General features: G+C 38.1%; 1 protein-coding gene across 1 annotated transcript; it reads right to left on the bottom strand.

The window, feature by feature from the left end:
• Positions 1-500: 500 nt before the first annotated feature.
• Positions 501-10,795, bottom strand: EMB1968 (ATPase family associated with various cellular activities (AAA)). The gene is made up of 12 exons (XM_077368297.1): positions 10,564-10,795; positions 10,392-10,470; positions 10,208-10,287; positions 8,382-8,504; positions 8,204-8,270; positions 7,860-7,933; positions 7,652-7,772; positions 7,476-7,538; positions 6,252-6,311; positions 1,786-1,911; positions 1,629-1,712; positions 501-1,316 (listed from the first exon to the last, which is right to left on the bottom strand). The coding sequence occupies exons 1-12, from the start codon at positions 10,605-10,607 to the stop codon at positions 1,215-1,217; spliced, it is 1,023 nt and encodes a 340-aa protein (XP_077224412.1). The 5' UTR covers positions 10,608-10,795; the 3' UTR covers positions 501-1,214.
• Between the last annotated feature and the right edge of the window lie 635 nt (positions 10,796-11,430).

Here is an 11,430-nt window from a genome sequence, read left to right on the forward strand (position 1 = left end):
ATGGAATGTTTTGCTAAGGTTTATATAAAGGGGTCAGCCCCTAAAGATTGATAAACCTATGTATTTGAGGAAACGAATTGATTCTGTGTAGGTGTGTCTCACACTGAACTACACTTATTCACAACATGTAGAAATAGTGAAATACACATTTGTACATGGGATCAAAATGTAATTCCATGAAAGTTGGGCTAGTATATGACTTTCTGGAACGTTGAATTACATGCAGAGATGTAAAATACTAGTTTATAGGCATTATGCTTAAGTAACCAGAGAAGTGGTTTTGTTAAACTATTTGGCATGGGACTTAGGGCACTATAAGATAGAGAGGGACGATTGCCCCTGCCGGGACTAATTGTAATGTACTAATTGAAGTTAAGGAATTAACTGTGGAATTTCTGATTAATTTATATTTAAATACGTTTAATTTGAGTGTATTTAGAGCACTCAACATATGCACGATAATTAGATATAATACCTTGATTATACTTTATCATTGTTCATGCCAAAATAGAATTTTGTTATTGAAGAAAATTAACAATGTAATTTTTACAATAATAATATATGAGGATTGCTAGGGACAAGCAGTTAAGTCTACGTAACGGAGATCGCCAGTTTATAACCTACAAATTGAATTGTAGTAGACTCAGGTAATTTTTCATGCGTCGCTGATTCAATGGGCACCCTTCGTAGATAGGCCTATGCGGAGGTCGCCAGTGATCAACCCACCCGTGTTCTTCGTGCTTACGGCTACGCCAAAAAGGAACCTAGATTCAGGTGGGTTGAGGTCTGTCACAAGGTCCATTCATCACCCGTGACTTGTTCTTCGTGCTTACGGCTAGACCAAAAAGGAACCTGGAATCAGGCGGATTGAGGTCCATCACTAGGTCCATTCATTTGTTGCTATGGACCGATGACATCCCCAGATGGATTTTCTGATCATGATGAGGGTGATGGAGCTTACCAACAACATAAAGCAGAAAACTGTGTTATGCTAATTCTGTTTGGTTGGTCATGAAACAGTAAAAGAATCAAGGAAAAGGAGTGACAGAACAAGGACCCTAAATTCTTTTACATAAAGCACTCCATCCCAATTCTTTATAATTTTGATGGTCTTAAACTCTTAATAGCAGGATAAAATTGTTTTATTTCCTCAACAGAAACCACAGTTCAAACAGCAAAGACCAGATGTTGCTCATACTGCTCTCTTCAGACCATTATTCATAGCAGAACTCTTCTGGCATGTTACAAAGAGCTCGAATCGTGTTGCTGGCCACATCCATTAGTTGCAAATACTCGTCTGCTCCATCAACCAAACACTGAAATCCACAAGGGTCACAGTAAGAAACAATGCCCAACCATGTGTTTCAATAAGACAAGAACAAACATCTCAGGTCTCAGGTCATGCTTCACAATTTAAAGAAATTCAATTTTACTTGATGGGTTTTGCATGAATGTGCAAACTGCAGGCCTATTATCGGGTACGTAAACCATCAAAGACTCGAGTATAAGAAAACTTTCTAATCCAAAAAGATGTTTATTTATCAGTTTTGAACGGGTAAAAAGAATATAAGTCCACGCTAAGAATCATAATGTCCAATTCAAACTCAAACCAATGGTAGAATAAGGACCTTATCTGCTTCAGCCAATCTTCTGCAGATTCTTGCCTTCTGCTGATCTGATATATCATCTGCTCCTACAACCACATCGAACAACTGGGAAAGAAAATCATATTAGTAATACTGTCTGAATAACAATTGTGAGGGTGAAAAAGTTGGATAACAAGACCTGAGAGAGCATCTGTGAGACTGGATATCCCTCTGCAATTACATTGTTAACTTCCTTGTTTGCCAACTCAAATTCACCAGTTTTACATGCGGCAAAGAGAGCCTTAACAACATCCTGGGGGACTACCTGAAAAAAAAAAGTTTTGAAGCGTTATGGGGCAGCAATAAAAGAAAAAGTATTTACCGATTACTCTTACACAGTACCATCACAAGCCTCGTTTTGTATCAGTTTGTCAATAGGTTTGCAAAAAAAATAGAATTATATAGAAAAGATAGAACATGAATATTTAATAATTAATGACTTCTTGTGTTTGTCTATCTGATAAACAACTTTGGCATGGACCCTCCAATTGGCAGAGGCACTTGAGTTGCATGGGAACAAAAAAAACCCAAATAACACTGAACAGAGCTTTAATGGAAATGGATTTCAATATGAGGAATCACTTGATCGGTACGGCCACAAAGTCAAGTGGTTGCACAGGTTGTGAAGATGCACTCCTGGCTCCCAGTCGAAACTGATTTTTTTTTTTTTTTTTAAAGATTAACAAATTTTATTGATAGTGTAGTAGCGAGGCTACAAATACGGGGATGAGTCAGACCACATGTAAACATCAACTACGCGTCTACGCCTATATCAATTTGTCTGCATCATATCGAGGCATCCCCCTTGGAGTGGGCATGGCCTCCTATGGAGCCTTGGGATGTAATGGTGGAGCAGATGGAGCAAAAATTAGCTCACTAGAAGAAGTGTTCTTCATCTATTGTGGAAAAATCACACTCATCAAGGCTGCATTGGTCAACAATCTGGCCTACTTTGTCTCATGGTTTTAAATTTCCACCGAAACTGACACAAAATGAACGAAATGTTTCCGTTTCCATCCCCGCCGAAACCGAAACTAAAACAACCGAAATGCATAAAACAAAATTGTAAAGGTATTCATTGTATATACTATATCAATATATATTTCATAATTATATTTATATGAATTGAATACAAAATGTGGTGCATGTATGATGTATAAATATTTATATGAATTATAGGTGCAATTTGGTATGTTCTAAATTATTAGATATGCGCGACAGTGCATGTCACGAGGAGGTGTTTGATGTTTTTAAACCATTATCGGTGGTTGTCTTGCTCATGTGATGGTTTCTAAGTGTGTATTTGTGCTTATTCTAAGAAATAAAATTTCATCTTTAAATTCTCTCATTTGCATATGTTTCCGTGAATTTACAAGATTCCCACCGAATTTTCAACCGAAAAGGAAATGTTTCCGTTTATGTGGCGGCCGAAACCGAAATTTAAAATCTTGTTGTGTCTCTTTTTTAAGATGTTGGTGGTGGTAGCTAAAATGATTGAGAAAACCCAGCAAGATTTTCCTTCAGAAGGGCAAGGATGTGGGCAAAAAAATGAAGCACCTTGCTAAATAGGAAGTTGGGTGCCTGTCTAAAGAGGATAGAGGTCTTGAAATCGGCAACATTTGCCTTAGAAATAACGCTCTTCTTGGAAAAAGGTTATGGAGGCATGTAGAAGAGAGATATTCCCTTTGGTGAAGAATTATTGTTAGAAAGTACGGGGAAGGTTGGGGCAAGTGGGAGGAAAGAGAGGTACGGGTTGAGGATCGATGGCATGTTAGTCTATTTGTGTCGGAAACGAGGACTTGGGCCCCATGCCCAAATCACCTATTCTTGGCCGTCTCCTTTTTCCATTTCTTGTCTAAGGATCCTCGACACCATTCGATAATCCAAGATGTGGCTTTTTCTCTGCCGCTCCAAAAGTATGAGGACTTTGTTAGATAATGGGGCATGATAAGGCTAACACCATAGACATCCTTAGGAGGAAGAGTTGAAAAAATGCCAATTGGTGCATTCTTCGCAAAAAGGATGGCATTCACGTTGACACTGTGTGGGTTGTGTGGCAACGGACCTGTAAATGTTCTACATTCCTTAGTGCTCCTGTTCTCCTCTAAATTCCTTCTTGTAGTTTGGCACTGTGCGCACCTTGTGTCAATCAGAAAATATTAGGGACTCTGGCACCGTTTGCAATTGCTTAGGTCCTTTGGGTAGACTGAAATAGAAGAAAATTTGAGGGGAAGGAGAATGTCGTCCATTGGATTGTTAGGCAAGTTAAATGCACTCTCTATCTTTGAAGTATCGTGAAGTCCAAGTTGAGGGGCTATTCCACTCAGGATCTGATTTGCAAGTGGAACTGCATCCTTCATGAAAAACCCATAAAGAGGGGGTGTCCCAAGTGTTGACCTCCCCACCCCCCAACCCAACACGGTCAAGCACACAAACACAATTTTGATGTGGACTCTTTTGGAAACTCGGGGCTGGAAAGAATAAGTGGTGTACTAAGAAATCATGAGTTGTGTCACTATTTACTCCGGTCCAATTGGTACAGCAGTCCCTTACTACTATGGTACAACAGTCCCTTACAAGCAGTCCACTTTGGCACAACATAATAGTCTACACATGTGCACAACGCAGTCCTCATGATTAGTTCATATCATCATCCATTTGACTAGTTAATTATAAATTAAACAGGCTTTTAGAGGTCTGCTTTAATTGGCACAAAGAAAGATAACGGAGGTGCACAGCTTAAACACCATGGATTACAATGTGGTCCATGAGGGATCGTGAAGAAGGGTTAGGGTTTGGGTGGATGAAAGGTAAGGCATAGAGTCTGTGAAGAATGAAAGAGGGGTAGATCTATTGAAGGGTTAGATCGAGAGATGGGAAGATGGGGTGGGAGATCTAGGGGCATGGTTTTAAATTTCGGCTGAAATACTGAAATTTCGGATTTCAGCCGAAACCGACACCAAAATTTCCACCGAAATTTTAAGCCGAAATTGCTGAAATTTCGGTTTTGGCCGAAACAGACACCTAAACCGGCATTTAAAACCTTGCCTAGGAGTAGATCGCGGGGGCGGGGGGATGTTATGTGGGGTCGATCTATAGTAGAAATAGGGATTCGTGGTGAGATCTATGGGATAGAGGGTTAAGGAGAGGAATAAGATGAGATCAAGGGGAGGATGAGATAGATCTAGTTATCAAATGTGAAGATCTAGGGAATGAGATCAGATCAAGGGTTTCTAATGGTTTTTGAAGGGTTTCGAATGGTTGAGGAGGTAGAAAATAGATAGAGGGCTTTGACGGGTGTAGAAAGGAGGTTTAGGGCTTTGAAGGATGTAGAAGATGGATTTAGGGTTTCAAAGAGAGATTTGATCTCTCATAAATGCTGAAAGCATAATCAGATCTTAGTCTTCATCCGGGATACCAAGGAAGAAGACATATGGAGGTACAATCGCCAATAAGGATGAACACAAGATCAGATCTAGTGTATACCATCCCCAAATAAGAAACCAGAAAAAAAGATAAAAAAATTCAAGGGACATAATGGAAGAAACCAAAAGAAAAGACGAAAGATCCAACATCAGACCAAATGGAAGAAACCAAAGGGAAGATAACGAACCCAGGATCAGATCTAATACTATAATTGCATGTCACGATTAATAACCTTCATCCATGCAAGCTTGAAAGAGAAAGTAGAAAAATGAAGATGAAGGATAAGAAGGAAGAGAAGAAGGGAAGGAAAAGAAAGTATTCGTGCAAATTAAAGCTCTTCCAAGTTGGATGGGAAGCTTACTTCGGAAGCTAAGTTATTCTCGCTTCCTAAATTTAGGAGAATGTGCTTCCTACATGCTTCCTACACGTCTCCTCTTAATTAAGATTACACTTTCAATTTAGGTGATTTTTTCCATAAAACAATGTTTTCTCCTTTTGATAACGCTGAAAGAGCATACTTAAAAATAAGTGTATTTAAAACTTTAAACTCATTTAAGTTTCAAATAAAGCTTATGTGGATCTTTTTCCAAAAACATAGGATTAAATCTACACGAATAAAATATGTTATACTATAAATCCCTAAAACTTGTAATTCTAATCAATCGGGAAGTTCTTTTTACAACTTGTAATCCCTACCTACATTAACCAACCTACAATAAACTTATTCTTTCTATACACTTGTTGTTTGCTTCCAAAGAGGCTTCTACATGTTTCATGTTAGACTTTCAATTATGCCTCCTCTTTACTTTTGAGCTTTTCGATTCCAGCATCTTCTATTTTCTATAACCCTCATTTCCTGCATCGCTTGCTTCCTCGTCTGGCAACTAGGGTTTATTCCTCTTTTAGTGCTTTAAAGTGAAATCTCCCATTTATTCATTAAACAATTGTGATAGATAGAAAACAATATAGGTATAAGCTATTTAGGTTCGAAGTAGAAAATAATATAAATGAAAATTGAATTATCTCTCCTACAATTTTGGTTAAAAGTTGAAAACTACCCTTGCTATAGATTATGTCCATAAGGTCATCATGATAAAAGAAGAATATTGCATAAGATAAATAAGCTTTCAGAGAAATGCACAAAGACGAATGTTTCAGCACTTATATCATTTAAATTACCCCAGAGACACTAATTAGGTCCTTTGAAGAAATAGATGATCCAAACAATCGCGCCGCACCCTGAAATTCCAAGACACGCAACCCAATAAATGGTTGTTTTAAGCATAATAACTCTACGGAGACAATTAAAAATTCGAAATTACATCCATAATGGCCATTTGCAAAAAAGGATATTATACATAGGGAATGATATTCAAACTCCCTTGTTTGATAATGACGCTCACTAATAAAATACGCATACACACACATTCAACACAAGTAATTATATTAGATTGACTCAACGCACAGTGCTGTCTTATATTAGAATAAAATATACCATATTTAGGGCCAACAAGACTCCATTAATCCTCAGATATTTAATTTGATATCAACAATCTGAAAGAATAGCTACGAGGTTAATTTGAGAGTTGGTTTCAACTTAAACTACCACTATGACATTAAAACTTAGCAGGAATATTCATAACATTTTGGGAAAATTACATTTACACCCCCTCTAGTTTCTGACACATTCAACTCTACCCTGACTTTCAAAACGTGACAAGTACACTCCATGACGTTTCAAAACGTGACAAGTACACCCCCTCCGTCAACGGTCCGTCAGTTTAACTTGACGGAAAGACTGAAACTAACCATGGTTAATATTTTGAGGACAGAAATACCCTTACTTGCAGAGGGATTAGGGTTATGCCATTTCCCACCGCCGCCATCGCCTCTTCGGCCACTGCCGCCGTCGCCATCTCCGGCCACCGCCGTCATCTCCACTACAGACAATGAAACCCCACCCTATGGCTACATCAAACCCACATTTCAAGAAAAAAATATTGATAAAAACAAAAAAATAGCCCTAAAATATTAGGGTTTATGTGCAAATCATGATAATGGTGTGAATGAAGACAAATAAAATTCTTAAACCGAAGGTTTACGTTGATAAATAAACAAGGGTTTGAATCAAACCCTAATTTTCAGTTTTCAAGCTGAAAACCCTAATTTTCAGTTGGGGAAGACGAGGGGCATTTTGGTCATTTCCGTCTCGCCGTCTACTCCGTCACGTTAAAAAAACTTCAGGGGTGTACTTGTCCCATTTTAAAAGTCAGGGTTAGAGCTGAATGTGTCAGAAACTAGAGGGGGTGTATCTGTATTTTTCCCTAACATTTTACAAGCATAATGAAAGAGAAAAACTTATAATAAACTTAATAAATAGCATCTGTGTGAAACATTACACACCTGCAGATATGTTATAGCCCGACGAAGATCACCTTGAGAGATAGAGCTTAAGGTTGAAAGAGCCTACATGGATGAGTAGACCATGTACAGAGATGTTAGAACAAATAATAGATTCTATGAAGTCAATTTTACATTGGACCATTTAGCAAAAAAAACATGAGATATTACATCCACACCTCTGAACCCAAATTTAGGCCCTCTTCTTTACAAATGTGCAATATACGGTTGCTCATGATTTCCTCAGAAAGTGGTTTGAATCTAAACTTTGCGCATCTGGAAGCAAGTGGTTCTATAATCCTACAGAAAATGTAAATTAACATTTTTCAAATCTAACCCACTCAATATTTGTTCACAGCACAAAGAAAGGGAGTAGAAGAAACAAACCTGCTGATGTAGTTACAAATGAAGAAAAATCTTGTAACTTTGGAATAAGTTTCCATGGTACGTCGCAGGGCATTCTGTCCAAAAGAGTTATATAAGGCAGTGATCATGGTTTTAAATTTCGGCCGAAATCCCAAAATTTCGAATTTCGGCCGGGACCGATATTTAAACAAAACTGAAATTTAAAAATCTCGGCCGAAATTATAAGATTTTCACTGAAATTTCGTTTTCGGCTGAGGCCTAAACGGAAATTTCAAACCTTGGTAGTGATTTATCATTTATGGTTCATGTAGTGACACAAAAATTACACTTATAAAAGGAATGGATCATGGTTACAATTTATGCACCTGAGCATCTTCAGTCATTGAATCAGCCTCATCTAGGATGATGATCTTGAAGGGCGGACAAGGATAACTGTTATAGTTGACAATAAACAAAAGCCAAATAAAATCAAAGATGCAAAAATAAATCTAAGTAAATTCCCAACGAAAAGTACACTGTTTGAATCCAAAGATTGCAACATACCCCGGACGGCTACCAGAACCAACAGCAACAGCTGCAAAATCCTTGATCTTAGTTCGTACTACATTGATGCCACGATCATCACTTGCATTTAGTTCTAGCACTCTTGACTTGTACAGCTCAGGTCTAATAAAAGAAAACAAGAAAGAGGGAATATAGCGATAAGTCTTGTAACCTACAGGATATAGAATAATGAGGAAAAAATTGTAACTAGGGAACACATCTTGTCCGTTAAAAGAATGCAAAAAAATATGGACACTAATGTGGGCCATGCAAGTCAACCATCTAACTTCAGAGAACTAGATGATAACATGTCCAAGATGGTTGTCCATGGCTGTTGGTAACATGTCAGAACTACGAACTTCAAGCTGTGTTAATATAATAAAAAAGATGTAGAAGGAGGCCATATAGCACAGATCGTGCAAACCAAAGAGCTACTCTTGCAAGCCAGTGATGATGAGGTCATCAAAAAGTCAGATCTTGCTTAGGGGCTCAAAGCAGGTTGGGATCTCGACTAAATGTTAGGAATCAAAACTTAGAGCGGGGCTAGTGGCATAATGATGTCCAAGTAGTCCAAGGTTCACGAGTGTTGCAACAGAGCAAGTGCCAGAGGATCGATGAGAACCTTTATTGGTCACCTTGATGGACACTTAGGCCATGTTTGGATACCCACAAGATTTAGATTTGGATTTCTCACATTTGCAGTTCAGATTTGGAACTGGATCAGATCCTTAGATTTCCAAATCAGCTACAATAGTGAAAAAAAATCCGATTTTCAAATCTGTTCTGCGAGACATTATTTGGAAATCAATATTTGTGGCAATTATCTTCACCCTCGCTGCTCCTTGACCTTGCTGCAGCAGCAGTGAGACGCCCCTTCCTTCTTCCGTCCCTCGTACAACATGAGCATTGTATTTTATATCCAAATCCAAATACAAATACAAAAACAAGAGGTATCCAAAAGTGGCCTTAATGTTGAAGGCAAGTCTGAGATTTGATGGATGGGTTGAGTATCTTGGTGATAAGTTTCATTCCAAATAGAAATAGCAGAAATAAATCAGTTTATTTATTATCCTTTGTAGAACAAATTGCAAACCTTGACATCATTGAACTCTAATAGAATGACATCATTGAACTTTAATAGAATAAATTCATCATCATTATTTGAAAATTGGCATTTCCCTAGTGCAAGCCTGATGTAAAATCATCTTTTATTATAAACTCTTCTTTTAGCTTATTTTGTATTATAAACTCTCTTTTTTTAGCTCATCTTTTCCTAATATTTGTTGTTATATCCCCTCCCCTAAACCTAAACCTCTAAACAAACTCTTATTCGAATGTTATATTCATTGTATCCTATTTGTCACCCTTTCACCGTAAATTGGACACTGAAGAGAACTGGATTAAATTGATACTTTTGCTGTTTTTTTTTTTCTTTTGAATGGTTTGATGGATGTGTTGTTACTTGATTATCTCATGTTTTTTTAGATTAAAGTTAATCCTAAGATTTATTAGTTTGTTATCTGTATGGGTGTCAACCGACCCCAACTAGTTTGGGATAAAGGCTTAGTTGAGTTGAGTATGGGGTGTCACCATTTCTAGATTTTTAGAGGAATTTCATTGTATAAATGTTTGGTTAAATACATATAAAAACCCAAGACTCCTAGACTCAATCGCCCACCAACAATATAAATGACAAAGAAACCTAGACTTCTGCAACCAAACCATACCTATCATATCCATAAAGATTTTCTCTAACCATCCCAGGACTTATTCACACAACCTAAACAAAACACATATGAAAACATATAATTGATTGAGGCATTTACCCAAACAGCTGGTGGGCGATTGCAAGGGCGGTGGTAGTTTTCCCAGTTCCAGGAGGGCCGTAGAAGAGCATGTGAGGGCACTGCACATTATAATAAATAAGTTTCAGAAAAATAAACAGAGACAGACAGAGAGAAATAAAGAAGAGAAAGAGATGGGTTTTATGTATTTTTTTGTTGTTGTTACGTTAGAGGTTTCGAGGGTGTTGGTGAGGACTCGAATGACCTCGTCCTGGTGAGCTACCTCCTTCACTTGCCTTGGTCGACTGTATCGATTCACAAAATTAAAACCTAATCAGTTAGTAGAGAAAGGGGAGAGATGGGTTGAAAAAAGATGAAGATGGGAGAGGCGATTTTACTATTTTTCCACCCAGGGTTGCGAGCTCTGCACTACAGGAGCCATGCTCGCTCTCTCTCTCTCTCTCTCTCTCTCTCTCTCGCTTTGCTTTTTTTCCCGCCTAATCAGTAAAACTTATAGCATGTTATGGTCGCTCGCGTGTAATACAGTCGGACACCCCTGCAATTCGGGTCGGGTTGAGGGTGCATTTCCGGCCCGACCCGACCTGAGTTTTAAGCTTTGAAAAAAAATCATAAAAAATTCCAAGTTCCACTCGGGTTGGGTTGCCCAAACCCGAGACCGACCCGAACTCAACCTAGGTTGGCAAAACTCAACCCAACCCGACCCGACCGAGTTGCACCCACGATTGAAGGTTATAAATGGGGGGTTTTGAAAAGAAGCCCTCGCTTTGCTTCATTTGAAAAAGCACTATGGTGTGACAATTTTCAAAGGAACAATTGGTGACTAAAATTAGGCGGAATTATCAACAGACCCATGCTTTTATGAATTTATCAACGAGGGACAAAAGAGGTCTTGTCAGTAAAAGCTGGGCGAAAATGCCCTTTTCTTAAGCAACAAGTTTTGCTTTTCCACTTTTCCCTCTTCTCTCTTCTTTCTTTTTTCCCTCTTTTTTTTTTAACATTTTCATTTTCAACATTTTTTTTTGTAGCCTATCAACTTTATTTTCAACTTCATTGTTTTAACCACCATTGGAGGCAAGAAAGCTCGAAAACTTAAAACGTGAGTTCATTCCCATCTATCTCTCTGTATCTAGGTTTTGTTTTTCATTTGTTTTAGGATTTATGCATTTCTCCTTCTCTCTTTCAATGTCGGATGAGGAAGATGAATAGAAGGTTAGAAAGAAAAAAACGGTGAAAATGAACGAGTG

Source organism: Tasmannia lanceolata, unplaced genomic scaffold (assembly GCF_043159265.1).
Source record: "Tasmannia lanceolata isolate RefF3 unplaced genomic scaffold, GAP_Taslan_0.1 ptg000025l, whole genome shotgun sequence".
Taxonomy (NCBI): domain Eukaryota; kingdom Viridiplantae; phylum Streptophyta; class Magnoliopsida; order Canellales; family Winteraceae; genus Tasmannia; species Tasmannia lanceolata.

Coding starts and splice junctions, on each gene's coding strand:
- EMB1968 (XM_077368297.1), bottom strand. CDS start 10,607: ATGGCTCCTGTAGTGCAGAGCTCGCAACCCTGGGTGGAAAAATA. Junction 8,271..8,381: donor GGTTCTGGTAGCCGTCCGGG/GTATGTTGCAAT, acceptor CAACTATAACAG/TTATCCTTGTCCGCCCTTCA. Junction 1,317..1,628: donor GATTGGCTGAAGCAGATAAG/GTCCTTATTCTA, acceptor TGTGGATTTCAG/TGTTTGGTTGATGGAGCAGA.